The sequence below is a fragment of the Diadema antillarum genome, unplaced genomic scaffold (genome assembly GCF_040938485.1).
Source record: "Diadema antillarum isolate AM-2024a unplaced genomic scaffold, OU_Dant_1.0 scf00000218, whole genome shotgun sequence".
Taxonomy (NCBI): domain Eukaryota; kingdom Metazoa; phylum Echinodermata; class Echinoidea; order Diadematoida; family Diadematidae; genus Diadema; species Diadema antillarum.
Window position 1 is genome coordinate 327,350 of NW_027271107.1, and position 24,315 is coordinate 351,664.

Sequence of the window (24,315 nt, forward strand, 5' to 3'; positions counted from 1 at the left end):
TTTTTTTCTCTTTTAAGAGTTATACTTTATCTGATATATTTATGTATATAGCGTGTGCTCTGCCAAAAAAAAAAAAAAGCACATTCAGATTGGCTTGATTAGGCTGATAGTTTTTTTTCTGAGAATTATGCAGATTTCATGTCATTTCTCTTATCGTACTGTATGTTTGAAAAATGATTTAGCAGCACAAGAAAGAAGAGCTGCTTTTTTGTTGTTGTTGGTGGACGTATTAATTTTATTGTCAATATGGATTTGACATTGAATGAAACTCAAATAAAGAATATTATAAAACAAAAAAAAGTGTGTGTGTGAGTGTGTGTGTGTGAGTGTGTGTGTGTGTGTGTGTGTGTGTGAATGTTTGTATGCATACCTTGATACACACAATGTGTTTGATCCGGCCACATGTGAGAGAGTAATGTACTGAGCAAATGGGGCAAATAAAATGAACTATACAATATCTTTTTCCAGCATACCACACAACATGACATCACCTATAAGTTACAAATCAGACACCAAGTAGTAATGACGCTCTTGTTTGTGTGCAAAGATTCAAGGAAAAATTCTGTCATGAAATGTTGAACTGCGGTATGTAAATGTTCTCATCTTGTGGCTAGTGACTGATGCAGCAACTGTGTATATTACAGTGTAATGTTAAAACTAGATACCTTTGATTTGTATCACATTGACATAGATATAGAACATGAATGTTGTTGGTAATGGAACAACCACATCACAATTCACAGAAGATGAGATGGTCATTAAAATCATGTTTTCAAATGTTTACAAGCACCCAAATTGACAGATTCATAATATTGGTAAACTAAATGAAAAATGCACATGCATACTCAAAGATAGAGATGAAGATAGAACGATATAGATGGATGGATAGATGGATCAATTAATAGATACATTTAATAGATGTGTAAATAAATAAATTGATCATCTGCTATTGGATTATACTTAGATGAAAAAAATCAATACATGTACTGCTATAGATGAATATCAAAATAAATAGATGGACAGGTGGAATGGTCATTAGACAACTACTGATAAGGAGACATGCAGATAGGATGGTAGGAACGTAGGTAAAAATAAAGACACCAAACAAACCAGAAAAAGCAGGAATGTTGAGATAGGGTTTGTGCACGTGTGTGTGTTTGTGTGAGAGAGATCATAATGGAGAGAGAGAGAAGGGGGGGGGGGGGGGGGGAGGGATCCATGCCAGAGATGGAGAAGAAAGAGAATGGGGGGGGGGGGGGGGGGTAGTATTCACGCAAGGCAAACAGAGTGAGTTTAAAAGAGATCATGACAGAACTTAAACTGATCAAGGGTCTTTGATCCGGTGACTCTCAGTCACCAGTGTGCATGTGGTGACGTCGTGATATAAAAATAGATGGCGTGTAATGTGATTCGATATTAGTTGGTGGTCGGCATGCGAAAAACAAAGGAGAAAAATGAACGACTATTGCTAACAAGATATCCAAATGACAAAATAGATATAGTTGGCAATATTCATCCTTCGAACAGAGTATAACATTTATGGTTCCATATTTATTTTCAGATTGTAGTAACCAAAATCAGAGGAACCGAAGAAAAGTCTTTGCAGCTGCAGCTAGCTGTCTGGAGCTGAACGTAGAGCAGAGGTGGTGGAATATCTGTGAGTCAGTCTCACACCCAACGTGCGTAAACAAACGAAGCTCCTGAGGTGCTGTGGACCCGCTAAAGAGACAGAGAGGAGAAACAGATGAGCCACTGAAGTCAGCCGAAAGAGAATCGTTCCTTTTTATTTCGAGTCCGATTAGGTCTGACGTCTGAGCTAAACCATCTACGCGACAGAGTGAGTACTAGTATTTCTTTTAATTTGTGAATATATTAAAACCTACGCGAAGCTGATTCTGCTTGGTTTGTATAATGCGAATGTCTACTGTGTGTAGTAACGCGGGGGTAATTTTCACAGTCCCATTAATGTATAGACTTCTACCTGTGTTGGTCAAAGATGTAAAGACGAATTGTGGCATTTGATTGTCACTCAGTTAGTAAATTTACCTGAACAGCAAGTAAACGGAGAAGAAATTAATACCTGGTAATGCAGTCAGCCACAACATATCTAGGGCTAGGCAAGTATGAAGTTCCTTAGGCAAGGAGTTCCTGTTTGTTTGGCACTCCCCCCCCCCCCCCCCCCCAAAAAAAAAAAAGAGAAAAAAAAATCGGGCTGTGCATTTGTACTGTTAGGATTTGGGATCTGGTTAACTATACGCAGCCGCTGTCGTGAAGCGACAGCGGCTGCACGTCTATTCCTTCGCAGACGTTGTTATTTTTCAGCGGTGGGTGTGCGTTTTCTTCATGAATATCTTTATTAATCATGGAAAACTAAAATATAAGGAATCCCCGTAATCTATGATAATCATTCAATAATCGGCATGCAATTTTTTGTTTAATTATGTCAAAAACTCACCGAAATGCGTGGCTAAAGTCAGGTCTGTAAACGTCCGTATTGCTTCACTCCTCATCTGCGTGTTATTTGAATGGCATTCACTCTCGTATACTACAACGTAGCTAGTCGGGGAGCGGAAGTGATGAGCTAGTCGGGGTGACCCATGAAAAGGTCAAATCATTGCCGGCGCAGCATGCGCAGATACGAATGCTGTAGCTTTATGTACATGGCACATAAAACGCACAGGCGCACAGGCGCACGGGCGTACGTAAAATGAAACCGCTTCCGGTTGCGCATGCGTGGTAGTTTGTTGATTTTGTGAAGCTCTCGAAGGAAAAGATGCCACCGCACAATCTACTCCGAAAAATTCAACAATAAAATAAGGTCTGGATACTAACAAAACACCAAATTCAACTCAACCATCAGGAAAATACGCTGTAGGTGAGTGGTAAAAATTATCTTACTCTTAAAATCAAACAAAATAAAAGGCATTTTATGTGATTTTGCCGTCAATAGTGACGGTCCTTTACAATGTTTAAACAGTAATACATGTCAGACCGCTGTGCTTGGCACAGCGGTCTGGTCAGGCTAGGATCTGGTATGGGGTAGTATCGCGGCTATTAAAAATTCTACTGAAATACTAAAAAATGTGTCAATTTGAATACATACAGATGTAGTCCAATTATTGACAACAGGATATGGGAACGTTTGGTTCCGCTAAAACTAGGCCGTACTAGACCTACTGGTATGTACATACACTGTAGGTCTAGTCCAGTTCTGTCCAAATCGATGACTTAGAAAGGACAAGTTCACCTCCGTAGGACGGATTTGAAACCTCTGCACTTGCGCTAGTCGGTAGCAGTGTAGCATTCTGACCAGGCACTCGAACCCTTTCGCTCGCCACTACACAGTGCACAGCGAAAGGGCCTTGTTCACATCGCGACTCTTATGCGTATTCATATTGCCAATGCGCAAAGTGCCACGCAAAGGTTCACATCGCGACTCTTATGCGTATTCATATCGCCAATGCGCAAAGTGCCACGCAAAGGTTACATCAAAAGTCAAAGAATGAACGGGAGGTATAGAGATGAACTCATAGAAAAACGTCTTTTCAAGACCACATGGGATCAGTGTGGAAATGAACAAGTGAATGTATCATATGAATTACAAATGTAGGTAAGAAATGTAAATATTATAAAAGTAAGCCTTTACGTAACTTATAGAGGCGCAAAATTTGTGTTTCTTTTTCAACGTACAGAGATAGCACTCTTTTGACTCAGGGTGCTTAACTGTATAATTGTGTAAAGGAGCGCCCCAGAGTTAGGGTTTTTAAGGGTAACATTCTTTTATAATGTTCCTTTCCCACCCCCTAAAACTACCACACTGAAACAGCTAAATCAAATATGAGTAGGAAAATTATTCCCTGTAATTGATATTTGAAGATCGATAATTGGTGAAACATCGTAACAAGTGAGTTTATTTCCAGTTTCTTGATTCAAATAATTATCGACCCTACAGTACTATTTACAAAGCATGGTATCTGTGAAGTCTCCAGAAAAATACTGTTTGTAAGGCTTTTCATTTCATATGTATTCTGAAAAGATTACAAAATTTAAAATTCATGACTGAAATGTAAATTGGAGCAATCTAATTTCTGAGGAAGAAAGATTTGCGGTGACACCATGGTGTCACCGCAAATCTTTCTTCCTCATTTACTTCACCATGCAAACCTTCAAACAACACATAATCTAATTTCTGTCATGGTTTCCTACACAAATTAAACAAAAAGGGATTGTTCCAGTCATTGTGGCAAATATTGTGCCTCCTCATCTACATGTATTTTTTTTTTTTTTTTGCAGAGCATGTGCAAAACACAAGCTGTTCTTTTCTCATTTAGTTATGCATATATTTGGGTTTAGTAGATGTAAAATTAAATCTTTATGTTACAGCATTTTACATTCTGATTATACTGTAGTACCGGTATGTACTGTAAGTATCAATATGTATGGACTTGAATCAGCTACAGTATGTAGATTTCTTCATTGCTGGTACTGTAAAAACATAAATTTTGCTGTGTGGAGGTTTTTCGAACTTGTGCTAGCCATAAAACTAGTGTGAAATGGAATAGGTTATTATGGCAATTTATTTTTGTTGTTGTTGAGATATTGAAATATGTACAGAAATATGCTCATCTGTGAAGTTTATGAGTACAGTTGGGTCGATTTCACTGAAATTGACCCAGTGCATAGAATAATCTTTTGAGAGTTCTTTACTTTACAGTCGTACAACATGTATATGATGCATAACCCCCATGCATTATAACATTTCCTGTAACAGGTAACGAGAGTACATATTCAGCCATGTTCAGCGGTGGCCACAGTGCAAGTAAGCTTAGCACCAACCTGAAGCTAGCAGTCAATCGACTAAAGCTTCTGGAGAAAAAGAAAAGTAAGTCCACACACAATTATCATCATGTTGAATTGAAGATCAAATTCAAAGTGTAGAAAAGATCAAGATGACGAAACATATGTTTTGCCATCTATTTTATATGATCTGACTTTGTTAGTATCTGTGTATGATTGTCTGCAGTGAACCAAATTGTGAGTATTAGTTTTTTGTACAGTACTGCAATTATAATTCTAATTAACTCAGTCTATGGTTTGTCAGCTGTGCATATTTTTGCTTTAAATGAACAGCCGCACACATACTGACAAACTGATTGATAAATCACAATTTGATGCTACTGTACATTGAAAGCATCATTCATAACTATAGCTTTGTCATAAAATATCCATCACGGCAAAGCTTGCCGTTTTTCTCTATGAATTTGCTGTGCTGCATTTGTAGCATAAACACATAGATCTGTGAAAAGTTACATATGGCTTTGAAGAACAGAGTGTTTTCCAAATGCATTCATGCATTGCAAGTCTCAGAATGATGTGGCACAAAGGGGGGGGGGGGGGGGACACCATGGCACTCAAAGAGTTGATCCTTTTGTACCAAGAGATTTCGTTCATTGTCAACCCCTACTCACTGAATGAAGCAGAAAATCTTAAAGAACCATAAGACCCTTAACCTATTGTCTGCATAGTACTTGGGGAATATTTACTAACTTACAGTGTAGTAGACATTCTAGGATTTGTTGGTTGATAGTTTAGTGTGAATGTTACCTGCAGACTGGTGATGAAGGAAGTTATGTCTGTATCTGATCTCCTCATAATTCATTCTCACAAGTACTTCTTCCTTGGTATTAAAAGATGTATAGTTTGATGTTCATCTGTCACTTCATTTGTGTAATTAGTGATTGCTGCATGCAGATATCTTAGAGATAAAGGGATTTATATCTCTGGGAGACAAGTATCATCATGAAACACTGCTTACAGTTGTTGTTATGTTTATATTCTGTAATTTTTAGCTGAGCAAGCCTTGAAGGCCAGAAAAGAGATTGCAGAATACATCAGCAATGGAAAGGATGAACGAGCGAGGATAAGGGTAAGACAAGTCAAGAACTTTTCTATGCATAATGTGTAGTAAAAAGTGTAGTAAACTGTAGAGGAAATAAGGTACCTTGTATGTCCTGAAAGTGAAATGAGAACATTTTTTTATTGTTTTAATGTCATTCTCCTTGTTCTTTTTGTTAGAAAAAAAAATTGCTTCAGAATTCTGTTATCCCATATGAGCAAACTACATTGTATCTGTGTGATGTTTGTGGACAAATGAAATCGGTTGGTAGTTTTGAAGGGCAACCCACATGTTACAAATATCTAAATGTAATCAGTCTGGTCACATGACTTGCTTGTCACAATATCTAGTCACATGGTTGATCACCTGACAGGTGGAGCACATCATCCGGGAGGACTACCTGGTGGAAGCCATGGAGCTCATCGAACTCTACTGCGACCTCCTCCTGGCCCGCTTCGGTCTCATCAGCTCCACCAAGACGGTGGACGAGGGACTGAAAGAGGGAATAGCCAGCATCATCTGGGTGGCACCCAGGATGTGGACTGACGTCGCCGAGCTCAAAGTGGTAAAGGACTTGTTATCTTCATCTCAGCCTTTGAATAGTTACATACCGGGTAGTTACTTACATCATATAAATGTGATGGTGACACAACAGTTGCTCCTACAATGATTGCTCCGGTCATATTTTCTCCAAGGACTTAGGGTTAGGGTTGTGATAGGGCTTTAGGTTTAGTTTGATGTGAGGATTACAATCAGAGCTAGGGTTATGTTTGTGGGTAGAATTTACATGTGGCTTAGCGTGTAGATGTTTCATGGGAGCAATTGTCGCAGGAGCAAATGTCATGGAACCCATTACAGTCTAACCTTGATTATCCAACCATCTCTAATCCAGACTTCTCTGTTATCTGGACATGTTCACCTAGTGAAGACAAAATACAACAGCAACAACAACAAATGTGATTTTAGACTCAATATGAACTCCTACAAAACTCACACGATTTACCTATAATATTCCCAACAGAAACATGTTATTGATTTTATGTTAGAATGTTTCAATTTCCATTAAAAAAAAAAATCTAGAATTCTAAGAAGGCTAGTAGATTACACCACTGTTGTGTATACACCCTATCACTGGGTTAGCAGCTAAATGTACATTGTACATACACGTAAACATCATTTCTTCCATATCTGGCCAAATCGCTTATCTGGACTGGCACTGAACGTCACATGGCTGGATATAAACAGGTTGGACTGTAGGGTTCTTTTATTTCAAATCTTCTTGATGGGTGGGGAGATATCGACTCCTCTGAAAAAACAGACAATGTTGGAGAAAGCAAGTTCTTGAATTACTTTTCATCGTAATCTAGTGTGAAGATTTACATAACTGCACTGCAAGTGGTATCCACCGAGTCACGGAGACATGGCAGATTGGTACAGAATTTCTAGCCCATTCCACAAGACAGTTAGTTAAATTTCAAATGATCCTTGTAATTTCAGACAAATTTGTGTGTTTTTGCTTTATTCTTGAACAGATTAAGGATCAGCTGACGTACAAGTATGGGAAGGAGTTTGCCCAGATGTGTGTGTCCGACCAGGAAAACTGGGTGAATGAGAGGGTAAGAATCAAGCACATGTGCACATGTAAAAGCCCTGGTAGCATGGGGTAACATGAGTTTCCCCTTTCTGTGTATGGATTATCCTTTGCTTGACGCCGTCTGCTTACTTGTGTTTTCTGTCAAAAGGGAATTAACCAACCAATGAATAATCAAACAAAAACAATAAGGACTACCGTCTCATCATGGCGAATATAAAGGATTAAGGAGGGGTTTTTTTTGTATTACAATAAATACATTTTCCTGGCATGCTGCAAACAAGCCAGCCATTCCAATCCTTAGAAGTTGACATTTTGTACATTCTCAGGTATTGGATTCATAGCGTGTATACTCTCCTTGAATGACAACCATCAAAATCAAAAAGTCTCTGTGCAAAGTTTATGGTATCCCAGGATTCTCTTTAAGATGGAAAATATTATAACTGTCAGAAAATGTGGAGAATGTACACATAATTCTATCGTAATGGGATGGTACAGTTGCTGTGATTGATGGACAGTCAAACCTGTCTATAGTGGCCACCTAAAATTGGCCATTGTAGACAAGCTATCCGGCATTTCGTGTGTATCTCATATATGTACAATGTACATTTGTTAGCGTTGTGTACATCCAAAAGTACTTACATGTACATGTACAGGTATGTGTATTGTGTTTCGTGCATTGAACAATGTTATTATTGACCAAGTTATTGCACTGTCATAGCGTGCTTTTACAGCAAGCAAGCTTTTCACAAGTTTATTATCATGCCTCAATGGTTAGTGAATGTAGCAATGATGGTCACTGAACTGTTTGCTGTGAATGACTGGCTCGGCTGCAAAGCACGAAAACACGTTGAGTTATGGGCTCAGCTGTAGCTCCGTATGGGTCTGTGGCTGTTATAGACAGGTTAACATCTACATCCAGAAACAAAATTGGTGACCACCTGCTGCATTAGACAGGTGGCCGCTATACACGTGTCCTTTAATGTGGTTTTTCTCTTGAGGGGATTGTCCAGTGGCCGCATGTGGCTGCTTTAGACAGGTAGCCTGCTAGGGCAAGTTTGAATGTAGCTACTGTAAAATGAATGTTCGCATGCATTTTGATTTCACGAATTTCGCAAGAGCCAAGATTCGCGAAATTAAAATGCATGCAAAAGTTCTTGTCTACACTATATGCATTGAATGTTACAGGCAACTCGCGAAAATTTCATGCCGTGAAAATATCTTGTTTTACAGTATATGATACCCTATTTATTTGTTGTGTGATAACTTTTTTCCCCCTTGATTTTGTCATAGAGACTGATATATTTTTGCATTTCAGTTAAAGATGAAAATGAGTGTGAAAGCCCCACCAAAGCTTCTTGTGGAACGCTACCTGATTGAAATCGCCAGGAGTCACAATGTGCCATTTGAACCTGATCCATCGGTACTGAGTGTAAGTTGTAATGCTGATTGAACGGCTAAAGTCATTTTGAATGATGCTTTTCTGGCGCTGCCAAAGCACTCCTATCTATATTCATATTGCAGTTAAGTGGTTATGAAGTTACACACAAGCAGTTACAGCTCCACTACCCATTAGGTGGTGATAATGGAATGCTGATAGATGTTTGTATAAACACTTACGTTGCATATACACATTGCCAGTTATGAATTTGTTTGATTATTCAGGAAATCAGTTGGTATGGTAATGAGGATATGAAATTAATTATCCGGATAGAACAATACTTACTCCATGAAGACCAATTTTCAGCTAGAAAGAGCATGGAGACAAGTTCATGACAGATATGTAGATATTTATATGAATTGATTAATAGAATAAATAGGTAAATAGAGAGATTGATAAGATTTAGTAGATAAATCAAAAGATTGACAGATAGATAGTAATAGATAATTTGATGAATGAATGGATGGACAGATAGATGAGTAGGATGAAAGGGCAGAAAAGGTTCATAGATGTGTGTATCCTGATGGATAGAAAAGGGAAAAATTTTCCTGGTCATTGCAATTTGCCATTGCTACGCAGACTTTTCTTTTGTTTAACAGTTTTCTTCCACAGAAGTGTGTAGGCAGGATACCATTTGACATATGTGACCCGCTGCAACAAAAGGATCCTAAAGTCGCTGATGGGTGAGCCGAGCATGGCCCAGAAAAATGCTATTTTCAGGCCTTTCCTTTGATCATTTAGCTTCAAAATTTCGGCAGATGATAGAAGATAAATTAGACTACAAAATGATGCTAAAAACAGAAATCCAAACGTTTTGACAGATTTTGGCGAGCTGACTTCAAACTCGATTTTCTCGGCTCACCCGTCAGCGACTTTCGGATCCTTTTGTTGTAGCGGGTCACATATTATTCGTCAGCTGAAATTGTTATTCAAATTTGAATTTGAAAATTATTCCCTGTAGAACGTCGTAGGTAAAAGATGAAGAAAGTTAGAAAATGTTGTACAAAATCCACTGTGCCTTTACATCTCAGGGGCAAGATGCAGAGACCCTACTTCTTGACCTGGACGATCTGAAGCCCCCCTCTGGCCCGCCAAGCGGGGGAAGTAGCGGAGGAGGAGGAGGTGGAATGCCTGCTGGTGCCATTCCATCCGCCCCCATGCCCTCCATGCCCATGCCCCAGCAACCAACCCCGTACCCGCCCCCGGGACTCCCCAACCCGGCCATGGCTTACCCCCCACCACAGGTGAGTTTGGAGATGGTGCACATAATTATTAACTCTCTGTGTGTTTGTTTGTTTATTTTATTTAATCACAGGGTTAGAAGCCCTCTTTGTGTGTCCTGGTGTAAACCCTGTGTGTGCCGCATTATACTGGGATGGCAACGCACAAGCATTTTTGAAAAAAAAAATTTGTTTTTCAAAGCCATGTAATTTGTTTTTGTTGAAGTATTTATGCTAGAAATGCAGTACAGCAAAATTGCAGAGAAAATTGCAAGCATGCTGTGATGTAAATTCTATGACAAAGCTATGGACGGTGTTCTTGCAATTTGCCAGTAATCTAAGCAAATTGGTTTGTGTGGGGTTGTGCTTCAGAGCAAAATATGCGAAGTTGGCAAGGCTTCGACTGAGGTGAGTTGAGTTCTTTTTATATCTTCTTAGTTATTTTATTGGTTCAGAAGCACACAGTTCTGTTTTGTTATGTTTTTTTTTTGCAAGTGTAATCTGAGAAGCACACAAGTATGAACAGATTTGCCCCCCCCCCCAAAAAAACCCCCCAAACAAACAAACAAACAAACAAAAAACAAAACAACAACTCAAAAACATGGGGGTTGAGAATGACAATGTAATGCACCAGCATAAATTGCTCCGAAGGTCCAAAGGGAAATGTTTGGCCACAATGTATTCAATCAGTCTTTAATGCACTGCCTGGTTTTTGCTTGTCGCTATGCATTTTAGTTTTTTTTTCTTTGATAATAAACTTTTTTGTTGTTATTGAATGCTTGTGCACCTAATCCATGTTGAATTTCCTATGTTTTTTTATATTCACTTCATGACCTGTCAATACAGGAATTAACTTGCATGGAAGCATGTATGATTTTTGTGTAAAAGCAACTTACTGCATGATATATTGCTTGGCAAATGGTTATCATATTGCCTTTGTCCACTATATTTTACGGTCAAGAATAACATGCCCTGAAATTTTATGTTTTTATGTCCCTCACTGCTGCTGTACGGATATGCCTTCTAATTTATGGCAGTTGTACGTGTATGTTCACAAATTCCAGATGTTGAGTGATAGTCCCAAACTTGACGGCACGCCAAAATACCTGCCTCCTGCAACTTTAATGCAATGTTCTCCATGGTGAGAGATTGCTAACTGTGTTCTTTACAAAGGAATAATTTCTATTCTCTTTCCGGCATGATAACCACAATGGATTAAAATACAGGATTTCCCAAATATCATACCCTCAACAACAACAACATAATCAACGACAACAACAACATCAACAAAAAAAAAAAAAAAAAAAAAATATATATATATATGTATATACAATGATGATATGATACACGGCATATGTTCATTAGCAGAGTCACATCTGTATACGGCTGGAGTCATAATCCAGTATTAAAGTATGTAACTCCTCACCCACAGATGTGCAGAGATGCCACCTGTTTCCCCCCCCCCTTTTTTTTTTTGCAGTAGTTTGTTCGGTTTTTTTGCAAAAAAAATACTGCGGGTTTCATGGAAAATACTTCTTTCCCCAAAAATTTCTACACATGTCTATAGTAGGGAACTGAAAAATACTATTTTCCCATTAAAAAATATGCCTTTTCAGCCCTCAGAACACTGCAGTGTTGTATACAAGGTTGATAGCATCCCTGGATGTGGGCATGAAAATGCAGGCATACAATATGTACAGTTGAGCCTCACCTGATGGGACAGCACATGACCTTTCCTCACTTTCTGAAATCCAGCGACCCTAAGAGAAAAAGTCACTGTTTGGCCATCTTTGCTGTTGGTGACAGACATGTTCTGTTATCACAGATTGCTTGTTATACCCCCGCCAAACGAAGTTTGAAGGGGATATATAGGAATCAGCGGATGGTCGGGCGGTCGGTCGGGCGGTCGGGCGGTCGGGCGGTGGGTCCGTTGCAAATCTTGCGTCGCGAACTACTTCCTCAGTTTTCAACCGATTCCCATAAAACTTGGCACAGATGTGTGCCTTGGGTTGTAGATGTGCAAGACGTATTTTTTGACAATACCCAAAAGTACGTTGCCATGGTAACGGCATATTATGGGCAAAAATGGGTACAAATCTTGCATTGCGAACTCCTCCCACAGTTTTTGATCAATTTTTATGAAATTAGGTACAGATGTTCATCTGAATATGTTAATGTGCAAGACACATATTTCCGCAGTGGCAAAAAGTGCGTTGCCATGGTAACGGCATGTTATTGGTAAAATATAGGGCAAAATGCTTCATGGCAAAACTGCTTCATCAGTGTTCTTCCAATTCTCATGGAATTCATATTGAATGTTTGTCTTAGGATATAGGTCAGCATGACACATTTCTTGACAGTGACAAAAAGTATGTTGCCATGGTAACAGCTCACATATTATGAGCCAAAATGATGGAAAATTTTGTGTTGCAAACTACTTCCTCAGTTTTTGCCCAATTTCCATGAAACTTGGTACAGATGTGTGCCTTTGGTTGTAGATGTGCAAGACGCATTTTTCGACAGTACCCGAAAGTACGTTGCCATGGTAACGGCATATTAATGGCAGAAGATCAAGGAAAGATCTTGCGGATTTAACTACTTCCTCAGTTTTTTGACCAAAGCTTATGAAATGTTGTTTGGCGGGGTTATAACCAGTCACTGTAGCGACATTTCTAGTTCAACATTGATACCTGAAGTGGCTGTTACTCATGCAAATGGAAATGTAAAAAATGATAAAGTGCTTCATATACAATGCACATGATAATGACATAGTAAACTATGAAACCTAAAAGTAAGACACCAGAAAACTGACCAAGGGAAAACGTTTTAGCCAATTTTGGCATCAGTTCTTGGGAGTATTTAAAGTCTTAACTTCGATTGTGCTTTCAGTAATAAACTGACAGATTTTAGCCAATCCCTTGTCAATGGGATTGTCAATGGGATATGACACGTTCAGTGTCACCAGCCGCAATTTTGCCCTTAATGTTACTGGTCACATTTTGCAGAGGGAAAGTTCCCAGAACTTTTGTTGTCAGTCTTCAAGTAAAAGAAAGGAAATGCAAAAAGTGTCACAAACTAAAGAAGTTTGATGCCCATCTCTGCTTGGTATTGCAATATCAGTTTAATAGTGTGTAAAGCAGAGTGCATATGTATGACTTTATTATGCACAAAGTACATTTGATCAGATCACAAAACACTAGTACATAGCTCAGTTTATTACTGTAGATCCAGTCCAGAATTGGCTCTATGCCTGACACACAGAATCATATTAAAAAAAAAGAGGAAAAACATATCAAAGACACTTGTTCCTTCTTATCTGTGGATCAAACCTCATTTACAAATGTATGCCTTCTTATGCAGTTCTCCCACCCTCAGTAACACACAACACACAATCTGTTCAGGAGCATAATGTTGTTCCACCAGAGTTTCTGCTTGTATGTTTACAAAATTATGCCCCAAATCCTGAAATCTTACCATCTCACAGTTTGTTTGTTTTTTTCATGTGTGTGTGTTTTTCAGTATCCACAACAGATTTCAGACCATAGTCTCACTCTCAATAACTCAGTTCTTTGAAAACTTGTGTAATCATACTTTTGAATATTTTAAACAATATCTTCTTTATCTTCTTTTCTCAAGTGTTCCTAACTGGTAGCATCATAAATACATCATTTCATCAGTAGTACCTTTATTTCAGAGTGATGAATATATCATATATAAAATAAATTCCTACCATCATCCTTAGTATTTTATCCCGCTCTACTTCTTGGCAGGCATTAAATATATAGTATCAGTTCAAAAGAAAAGAAAAGTAAAACATTAATTATATTGCATTGTCTACACCTAGACAAAGGGTCCTCCCCCACCCCTCCCCAGTAAGGGCCCTGTGGGGGCTTTACCCAATGGACAGGTGAGTTGTGCATACCTGTGACTCCATGCAATATACTCATTACCGGTATTCTTCATCATCGGTCTACTCTCTATTCTCTTATAATGTACTATCGCCCAGGGAGAAGGGCTCGCATTTTGTATATAGCGCTACTGTCTCTTCATAAATATCTTCAAATATTCATCCCCTCACTACAAACATTACAGCTAAAGTTTTTTATGGCAAAGTATTTGATGGGACATTACGTGTTGCATGCTATGTGGAAGAATGGTCAAAGGGTTGTTGCTGTAACCAAGCTGTACGTTTATGTATGCACCATGGAATCATAGTCCAGAAATATATATGCACATTGTTCTGCTTTTCCACTAAAAGCTCTTTATGTGTACTGCTTTTGCATACCATGTATGTACTCATACAATCATGTATGCAAATCATTCTTTCACCAATTGAAGTTCTATGCGTCAAGCTGTGGTACTAAGGGAAAGAACAGTATGTTACCTTTCACTGCAAAGTTGCAGACATTAAAGCTGGAGAAATGGAAAAAAGGCAGTTTCACTGAAAAAAGTGAAAAAGATAACTAATTGTTTGACATTGGCAGTTTGATTTTCAGATACCTCAAGTCCAATGTATGATAATGTCTTGCAATATCAAATTGTTTTGTTTTATGAAGAGTATGATACAATCACATTTACGTTTATTCTTTCATGCTGATTTTCTCAGCTGCTGTTTTGCAAGTGACCAGCATTTGAATCATTTTTATGATTAATTATTAAATTGAAGGAAAGCAGGGCAAACAACTTATTGTTCGAATGCTTTTAAAGAGTTTGGGAAATTTGAAAATATTAGCAAAGAGAATACAATATTTAGCAACTTCATTGATCCTTTGTGATGACAGGGCACATATTTTCTATGTTCCTTGCTACAGCATAGTCACAGTGTTTTCTGTTTGTATTGATTCTGTATATACTTGCACACAATAGATGATTTCTTATCCAATTGACCTGTTGTATATTCGATTGGAATGACATATACTGGGTAATATCTGTGTATATCATGGTGGGTTGATCTAACATCCATGATTAACCAGCTATCATGTACAGTCAAGTGATGTTAAAAGATATTGTTGTATACCCCTGGTCAGGAGCAAACTCTTATCACATGAAGTTTCTCTTTTGGCTACTTGTACATGTAACATGGAGATAGCTGTAAGCATATAAACATTTACATACATACTGCAGGGCTCGACACTAACGGTGGCCCGGTGGCCCAGGGCCACCAAAAATGAAAGTCGGGCCACCAAATTTCAGAAAAGGGCAAATTTGGTGGCCCACCTCGGGCCACCAAAATTTTTTGAAAAGTGTGTCAATAAATTCGTAACTTTTTGCGCCGGAAATGCATAAATACATGCAGTGAGTGTGCGACTTAATTTAAAAAAAAATGGACTTTTATCAATTTTTTTTTTTTTCGGGCCCCCAAATTTTTCTCTCGGGCCACCAAAAATTTGAAATTGATGATTTTGGTGGCCCCATCGGGCCACCGAAAAATAAAGTTAGTGTCGAGCCCTGCATACTGTCATACGTACAGAATACATACATACCCACATCGTGTGCATATTACATACACAAAATTGTACATACATACATACATACAATGTGTATATACCTACATTTGATATACAAACATACATACAGGCATACATGTGTATGCACAAACAGACATACACACACACACGCACATGTATACCATTCATCGTGCAGTTATTCTGTCTGCTCAAATACAACCTTGTTCTGATTGCTACCCCTACCAGTTCACACATACAATTTTGTACAGTACATGCCCTTGATAAATCAATGAATTTGAGGTCATGTTTAATTGCATTTGGCATGCACACTTAGGGCTCACATGCTCATGTATCTAAACCATTTGCAGTGTGAGCACTTCTGTCAATACAGGGAATAATTTTCCCGGTATTGCATTGCAATTTGCTAGATGCATTTCTTATATGACTCGACTGTTATACAAAATTTTGTGTGTGTAGCAGATTTTTTTACATAAGACTGTACAGATCTTTGTTTAAAGTATTTTTCCCATTGATCAAAACTGCTAATCAAATTTGAGAATTATAATTATTCCCTGCAATATGACAAAGTATCATATAGTATGTCCTGAAGGAATTTATAATCAGATTTCCGCATTGATAACTTTCAATATGATTAAACTGTCTGAATGCTATTTCAGGGTCTAAAAATATAACATCTTACCTATATTTTGTGGAAAACCCCATTCAGTTTGGTTAAGTGGTCACAGAGAAATATATCGCATGTCATGGGTCTGCTTCTTCCAAGTTTAGCACTTGGATGCTCTTGGAACTGCATAATGTGTAAACACAATGGACAGAACTTGGAGCCTGGAGGGAAGGGATTCCTGACATGGCCCTACAAAGATCCTCATTTCTCTTTGACCACTGAAGCAAATCAGATGGAGTCTTCTGTATAAGATGTGGGTAATAAGTTATAGTTTCATATCCTGGAATTGTATTTGGATTGATTCACTAAAATTGCAATCATTTGCAAAATTAAAATGCATGTGAAAGTTCTTGTCTACACTATACGCAATGAATGTTAGAGGCAACTCACAAAGATTTCATACCGCGAAAAAGGTCGTCGACTCCAATTCACAAAAATTTCATGCTGCGAAAATATGTTTTACAGTATGTAAAAAAAAATGTTTGTTCGAGAATTGAAATATCATTCCTTGCAATGGCAGAATTATGACAGAAATATTTCTATCTGAAGATTATAATTGGCGTGACAGGTATTATGAAATTACCCCTCAACTTCACCCCGGGAAGAGGGGGGGGGGGGGGGGGAAGAAAGAGAGGACCTATCAACTTCAGAAAACTGTTCTGGCTGTTGTACAGTTGTATGAATATTACACATGCTGAATGCCTATGTGACACTACTATGAGACCTATCTTTTATGGGAGTACATGGGAAAGTCACATTTAACGTTGTCACTCTTTATAGCTTTACCATTGTCTTCTTGTGCCATATTGTAATGCATGCCAACATTACTAATATTCCCATGTTCTTATTCATTTCTACAATTGTATAACCGCCATCCAGACATCTCATTTTAACTGTGTACTAGAAGAATTTTATCTTCATTATAGCAAACATAGTAATGATGCTCAACCAAGCAAACATAGCAAACTAAACAAGCATTGGTAAACATACTTGGTAATAATCAACTTTCAGATCTTTTTTATGAAAGCATACAGTTATCTGATTCACTCTACTTGTAGAATACATTTCCTTGTGGTAAACATAGTAATTGTACTCAGCTTTTGGAACTCATTTCATTGTAGCAGACTTAGATGTACAGCTCAACTTTCAGAACTCACTTCATTATAGATACAAAGTTAATGTACTTAGTTCTTCAGGCTCATTTCAAAATAGCAAACTTTTTTCCCATAAAGAAATTTTCTTCACATATAGACATTCAGGTACAAATACATGTAGATATCACTCTACATGATACATGGCATAAATAATATGATTTGACAGACAACTTACAAACAGTCTTATTAAAAGTGGATATGATTCCAGCTTAAATGGGATGCAAAACCTTTGGGTTTTGCCAACATATATTCATCTATTTTCTATGTCATCTAATATAACTCAACTTTCAGAACTCATTTCATTATAGCAAACATGGTTTAATACTGCTTATCTTTCAGATCTTATTTCATTATAGACACAAAGTTATAATATATAACTCACCTCTTCAAATTCATTTCATGATCACAAGCTTTGTCATATGATTCAACTTTCAGAACTCACTTCATCATGGTAACAATACATAACTTTCAAAAGCTATATCATTACAGCAAGCATCAATTTAACTACACTATAAGAAATCACTTTGTTAAATAAGTTGGACTTGTGCAGGAATATCTTGGTTTGAATGTGTACTGGGCAAAATAAACCTGGCAGCCAAAGCAATATAACAAATGATTTTGACATGCTGTGGTGGCTACATTTTTGGGAGTATTAAAGACAACTAGGATTTGTACAGGACATTACTTGACCGATTATCCGATGATTGATCGTAACAACTAAAAGAGTAATTTTCACCAATATTTGAGATACAAGCTTTTGTCATCCCATTGACGATATGAGCTTTACTTAACAACTAGAGTAAGCAAAATGGATTTCATGCAATGACTAATGTATGCAGCAGGAACACTGGTAGTGGTCACTTGTGACCAGGTTCTCTGGTGAAATTGTTCAGAAATTTGAATCAATTTGTCAAGTAAGGATATCCACAGTTATTGTTAAGCTTTCATAAACTGGGACTCTGGTGAAACATGAGATGAACCACAAAACAACCTAAAATGGAACATCGCAGGATTCTGGTATTTGCCTCTGCAAAGAGGATATGTTTCTACCTTTCTGCCAATATTTGTTTGTTTTTCTGTTAGCAAAATTAGTTGAGAAGGTTTGAATGGATTTTGATGAAATTTTACATATGTAGATGTGGGTGTTGCGGTTAAAGGAAGGAGGGATTAGTTTCAAATTGGTAATGATCCAGATCATCTGCATCCAGGATTTGTTAAAAGGAGTGTGCGCCGTTTTGTGGCATTATTGACCTTTTCGTCTGCATTAACGAAATGATAATTTTTCAATGAAATGTTGCCATTTCGTTATGAAATGATCAATTTGTCGATGAAATGACTGATTTTGTAACAAAATAGGCCATGCAACACTTGGCACTCCATACAAATTGTCCATGGTTTAAACCATGGTTTCAATTGTACCACCTTCGTGAATTCGGGCCCTTGTGTCCCTTTGGTGGCTGCTACTTAAATATAGGTTTGACTGTACTATAAACTGCTGTAGTTGGATGGCCTTTTGCTGTTAAAAGTGGTGGATACATTGTATAACATACTTTGTACATGAATGCCATGTCATGTTGTCTGTTACTGTCTGTCTGTCTGTCTGTTATCATTCATCCACCCAAATTTGCAAAATACTTTCTTCATCATCTCTCGACTGAGTTTCATTCTGTTAGGTGGTGCCCGGGATACCTAGATACATTGTTGTAATATACAATTGTACATGTATGTGTAAATTGGTCATTTTTAGTCATGCAAATTTCTTCAAAGCATGAAAAAAGTACTTTTATTTCTTCATTTGATGATTGACTTTATAGTCATCTTTACGGGCATAACTCTTTAAGATTTTATTACCTTTAAATGTGTTAATTTTCATCCCTCATATAAACTGACGTATTACATGTCAAACCAACTTAAGAGTGTGAACAAAAAAGGTGTTTTTTTTTTCTTTTCACACAAAATGTTATCTTAAATGCTTTGTTGTAAACCTCAAGTGACTAGCCAAGTTATACACATGTGTTGTTCACTTTTATTTTATGTCAATTAGCTATGTTTATGTTGCACTCATTGTTGATGCTTGACAATTCTGTTGCATAGAAATTATGCAATTAGATGTATCCTAAAAGGCAACCCCAATAAAATATTTGTTTATAATTTGTACCAAAAGAATTATTATAATTAATTGAAATATTATTGTCTGGCACATATTTGCTCACTCATGCTTCTCTCACACCCACACCACATTATCAATGATTTGTATTGTTTTGTCCTGTTTTGTTGTCCCTTTCCTTCCCTTCCCTTCCCTTCCCCCTCCTCCTTCATGACTGATGTTGTCACCATAGCAACCACAGACAGTTGGTTTCCAGCAGCCAGCCGCGGCTCTGACCCCGAGCATTCCTGTGAGTATTTATATGGTGGTGGTGGTGGTGGGGGGGGGGGGGGGGGGGGGGGTATAGGTGAGGAAATTGAGAATTGAGAAAAGGGGAAAGGGGATGGGGGAAGAAATAAGGGTCATCAGTTCTGTTTAGGGAGATGGGAGGGGGGGGGGGTAATACTGTATTTCAATTTGATCATGATCAAAGATGGAACCACCAACCAACACAAGCAATTAACCAATTGAGGATGGCGTAATTTTGCTACAACACGCATTTCCCATAGACCCCTGCCCGAGTATACTTGGGACTCGTCCTCAATGGGTTAAAATGCAGCTGAACTCTCCTTGAAATGTGTTGGTATGATAAATCCAACAAAACTTCAAAGTAGATATATAGATAAAGATTGATAAATATACATTTATACTGCACATATTATACTGTAAAATGAGGAATTTTCGCGTGCATTTTAATTTCGCGAATTTCGCGAGCGCCAAGATTCGCGAAATTAAAATGCACGCGAAAGTTCTTGTCTACACTATATGCATTGAATGCCAGTGGCAGTTCGCGAAAATTTCATGCCGCAAAAAAGGCCGTCGGCTCCAATTCGCGAAAAATTCATGCCGCGAATATATCATGTTTTACAGTATTTGAAGATGCCCTGTTCCTTTGTTTTGCGAGATGTTATAAACATTTGTCCAATGTATGTGCAACTATTCTAATTTTCATGGTAGAACATCTTATGAAATTATGCAGTACCTCTGCAGGAATTTCAGAGCCTTAGAGGGAAAAGGGTTGATATATCCAGGACCAGTTGTTTTATATTAAAGAAAAAAAAATCAACTACACTAAACTTTTATATGTGTTAAATTGTGCCTCTGAACAGATGAATGTTGATGCTGTTGTTTGTGTTGTTTATTGTAATGTTATTGAATGTGCATGACTGGCATGTTTGTTGTGCACACTGCATGCATTGTTTTAGTTTTGGGTTTTGGGTTTTTTTTTTTTTTTTTTTTGTAAACATACAGACATTTTATGTCCCAATATGCCTGGTTTGAATCAAACTGATTTGTAACTGGTTTCAGAAAGAAATTTAATTTCCAGCATAAGTAAAGGGTATGCTTTCAGGCCAGTTCATCAAAGATACAGTAGTGCATGACTCGACAATAAACCAGTTTGCAGTTCCAATCTGCACTTGAGCAGAAAAATGGTCGTTCATTGTATGAACAGGTCTGTTAATTTTTTATTACATTGAGATCGGCATCTGTGATGTAATGATTATTTGTGTAACTCTTGTAAAAAGTAACAGAGTGTTCGCTGAAGTGTAGTATTGTGCAATATCAATAGAGAAAGTTTATTAAAGCATTCAGTGCACACACAAAAAAAAGAAAAAAAAAAAAGAAGAGAAAAATGGATGCTTCCCCAATTGTTAATTGACGGAATCATTCTGGTCACCTGGTATATGCAAGGTTATTCTTTGTTTGAATATGATTCCATGCTTTGTTGCATCAGGCAAGCTTATGCGTTACATCACTTTGGAAATGAGTGAAGTGCCTTACTACATGTAACTGGGAAAAGGGAAAGGCCATTTGTACCAATGTGTGCATTAGCTAATTACAAACTGGCTTATTCAAAAACACACAGAGAAACACCTCTTTAGAATAGAGGATTACTATGCAGATGATGTTTTGTTGAAACAGGGGGCTACAAATCCTTTTGTCTGTTTTTGCATGACCATTTTTTCCCTTGTTAAGTCAGTGAAATGAGTATATTCTAACAAGATAATGGCAAATAGAGTTGTGTGACATGATGTTAAAGGCATAATTTACCATTTGCAGAAGAAACAAAAACCCAGCATTAGTGCTTTAAAATAGTTCTAAAATGTGAGTTAGGGATAGAAACAACCACTGTAAAAATCTAAATCCTTATTATCGGTGTAAAGTATTGTTGAATACCCAAAATGTGAACAATAGTTACTGGTATAATAAAAATGTTTCCAGACTAAACCGTCTACAGTTGTGGTTTATTGAGAAAAATACTGATATCTCCACATATCTTAGACTTTATTGCAAAAATTTTATATGGTAGGATGTTTTGTGATACAACCGACCTCTGCATTTTATATGCGTCAAATGTGATATCTTGAAAAATCACAGCTCCCAAAGGTAAACAGGACCTTTAAGTTGGTTAAATGAGTATATTCTAATAAGATAATGACCAATAGAGTTGTGTGACACAATAATTCACAAATACATGTATTGCCCTTTTCCCCTTTGTTTTAATATAGCTCTCAAGGAACTGTCAAGTGTGATGATTGCTATGATAGACAAGGCAATATTTCTTATATCGCATGATGTATATAAATACAGATTATTTCGTTCTAGCCCCCTCGACAGCCAGTCATATTCTTGAATTATATTACTTGATGTGATGTCAAGACTCGCTATATAACAACTTTGATCCTTGCTGCATTAATCATGTGATTGCATTGTGACCAATCAACAACTAGCATCTATGCTGACCATTCAATGGAATATTTTGTTTTTGTTTTGTTTTTTGTTTTTTGTTGTTGAAAGCACTGTAACTGCACTGATATTCAATTTTTACGTGCCTTCGTGTAAATGATTACCTACATGTAAAGTGATTCTGTGTTACGCGCTTCAACTTTTGAAGTGTTCAGCATCCTTGCAAATACCTTTCGTACATGAGAAGCTGCAATGAGGCATCCTGATGCAGGAAAGTAGACGATTATTGTTTTTTATCACAATATCTTTTTTTTCCCCATTATTCAGGCACCGCCATATGAGCTGCATGACAGCAATCCCTCACAAGGTAAAAATTTATTTGTTTTTGAAAATACATACAGTTGTACATATATTGCAGGTTATAACATAGATACAGTTAAAGGTAGAATCTCTTTTTGGGTGTAACCCTCTGAAACATATGAACTCAGCAGGGCTAAATGTGAAAATTCTCTTGGGGACAAGATATCCTTTTACTGATATGGTTTCAAGCAAGATTTGATAATACCTCGAGTATTAACAAGAAATGGAATAAGATTAGAAGGAAGATTCATCATTTCATCCTGCTCTGTAAGATACATGTAGTTTGAGTTGAAATTTGGCAGAAATATCATGATGAAATTAAAGGGAAAGTTCACAGAGGGCTGGACAAAGTAGGATTCCACCTTTACAATGGACTATTGTGATGTATGTGAGGTAGAAATGACTTACCGGTATGTGTTGATAATTGTAATCATTGATGACTATGGGAAATAAGCCTTAAAACCAGGACTAAAGTCTTACTTCATCAACCAGACTCAACCAGACCAAGTTAAAATGTAGTAAAATTTCCACACTGCAAAAATTTCCACTTTTACAGAACCTTGCATCCTTGTATTTTTGTAACCTTTTCTTTTTTCATCAGTTACCCCCGGCAACAATCCCTTGCAGCCAGCTGCTCCCCCTCCAGCCAATGCTGCTCTCCCCAGCGAATCCATCCCAAACTTGCCTGCTGTTCCCATGAGCTCGTTCCCGCCCCTCGACAACACCGTCGGGGGCAAGTCGGCCGGAGGGGAGGACGTGGACTTTGACGACCTCACTAGAAGATTTGAAGAACTGAAGAAGAAGAAATAAACTCTTCCGTCACATCTTTCTAACATCTATCAACATTTGTGGATTATAGTAGAAAGAAACAAAATACCTATTTTTACATTCTCTTTTTACCTAGCATGGGTATGTTAGCAAGGATGAATGATGTGAGGGCATTACATAATACTGTCTTCTGTCTTTTGTCAGTTTATTTATATATTTTGATATCTTTTCCCATTTTCCATGTGCATTGCATGTACTGAAAAGCAGTGCGCATTGTAACTTTGGGACGTACCTTAAACATTGAATTACAACGCCCACACATATGAGTCTTGCTTACTGGACTGACAGCCATGCTTTTAGTAGCCTATCCCATTCAGGACCCTACTGAAGTGTATGTGGATTTGAGTTTTGGAAATTATTAAATCATTGCTTTATTTTTCCCCCAAACCCCTTTGAGCGATGTATATCAGCTAGAATTATTCAACTCCTCCCATTTGATTTCAGTGTAGATTACAGGTAGTGTCAATAAACTCATCATACACAGCAGGGTATCTGAATGTTCCTGAGATTGGGAAACAAATTAGTACCTTGAAAAAAAAGAGCCCAAATAAAACAATTTGTTGCTGAATGGACTGATGTGTTTCAGCTGGTGTCAGATCTTATATGTATACTATGTACCTTCTGAAATCCGTTGTTATGTACTTAGTATGAGGACAGAAAGTATTTGCCACATATCAAAAAGCAGTTCTGTTTTGTTAGGTGTACCCAAGGAGTTTAAAGTTGACTTGAAGAGAGCTCATGTGTGAAGCTTTAGTTGAGGCCAAAGGTATTAGCATTATGTCCTCTTTCCTTGGCTGCGTCATTGGGATAAGAAGGACAAAAATATGTACAAAGCCTGTAACATTTAGAGACCTTTTTC

General features: G+C 37.6%; 1 protein-coding gene across 1 annotated transcript; it reads left to right on the top strand.

The window, feature by feature from the left end:
- The first annotated feature begins 1,729 nt into the window (after positions 1 to 1,729).
- LOC139724519 (IST1 homolog) lies at positions 1,730 to 23,753 on the top strand. The gene is made up of 11 exons (XM_071635652.1): positions 1,730 to 1,837; positions 4,772 to 4,882; positions 5,850 to 5,926; positions 6,270 to 6,461; positions 7,429 to 7,512; positions 8,806 to 8,919; positions 9,960 to 10,172; positions 13,993 to 14,055; positions 19,774 to 19,830; positions 22,596 to 22,635; positions 23,230 to 23,753. The coding sequence occupies exons 2-11, from the start codon at positions 4,795 to 4,797 to the stop codon at positions 23,436 to 23,438; spliced, it is 1,137 nt and encodes a 378-aa protein (XP_071491753.1). The 5' UTR covers positions 1,730 to 1,837; positions 4,772 to 4,794; the 3' UTR covers positions 23,439 to 23,753.
- The last annotated feature ends 562 nt before the right edge of the window (positions 23,754 to 24,315 follow it).

What these genes read in the sequence shown, in the direction of transcription:
- LOC139724519 (XM_071635652.1), top strand. Translation starts at nt 4,795, where the DNA reads ATGTTCAGCGGTGGCCACAGTGCAAGTAAGCTTAGCACCAACCTGAAG. An exon ending in GGGCTTTACCCAATGGACAG is followed by an intron (nt 14,056 to 19,773) that starts GTGAGTTGTGCA and finishes TTGTCACCATAG; the next exon opens with CAACCACAGACAGTTGGTTT. An exon ending in CTCTGACCCCGAGCATTCCT is followed by an intron (nt 19,831 to 22,595) that starts GTGAGTATTTAT and finishes CCCATTATTCAG; the next exon opens with GCACCGCCATATGAGCTGCA.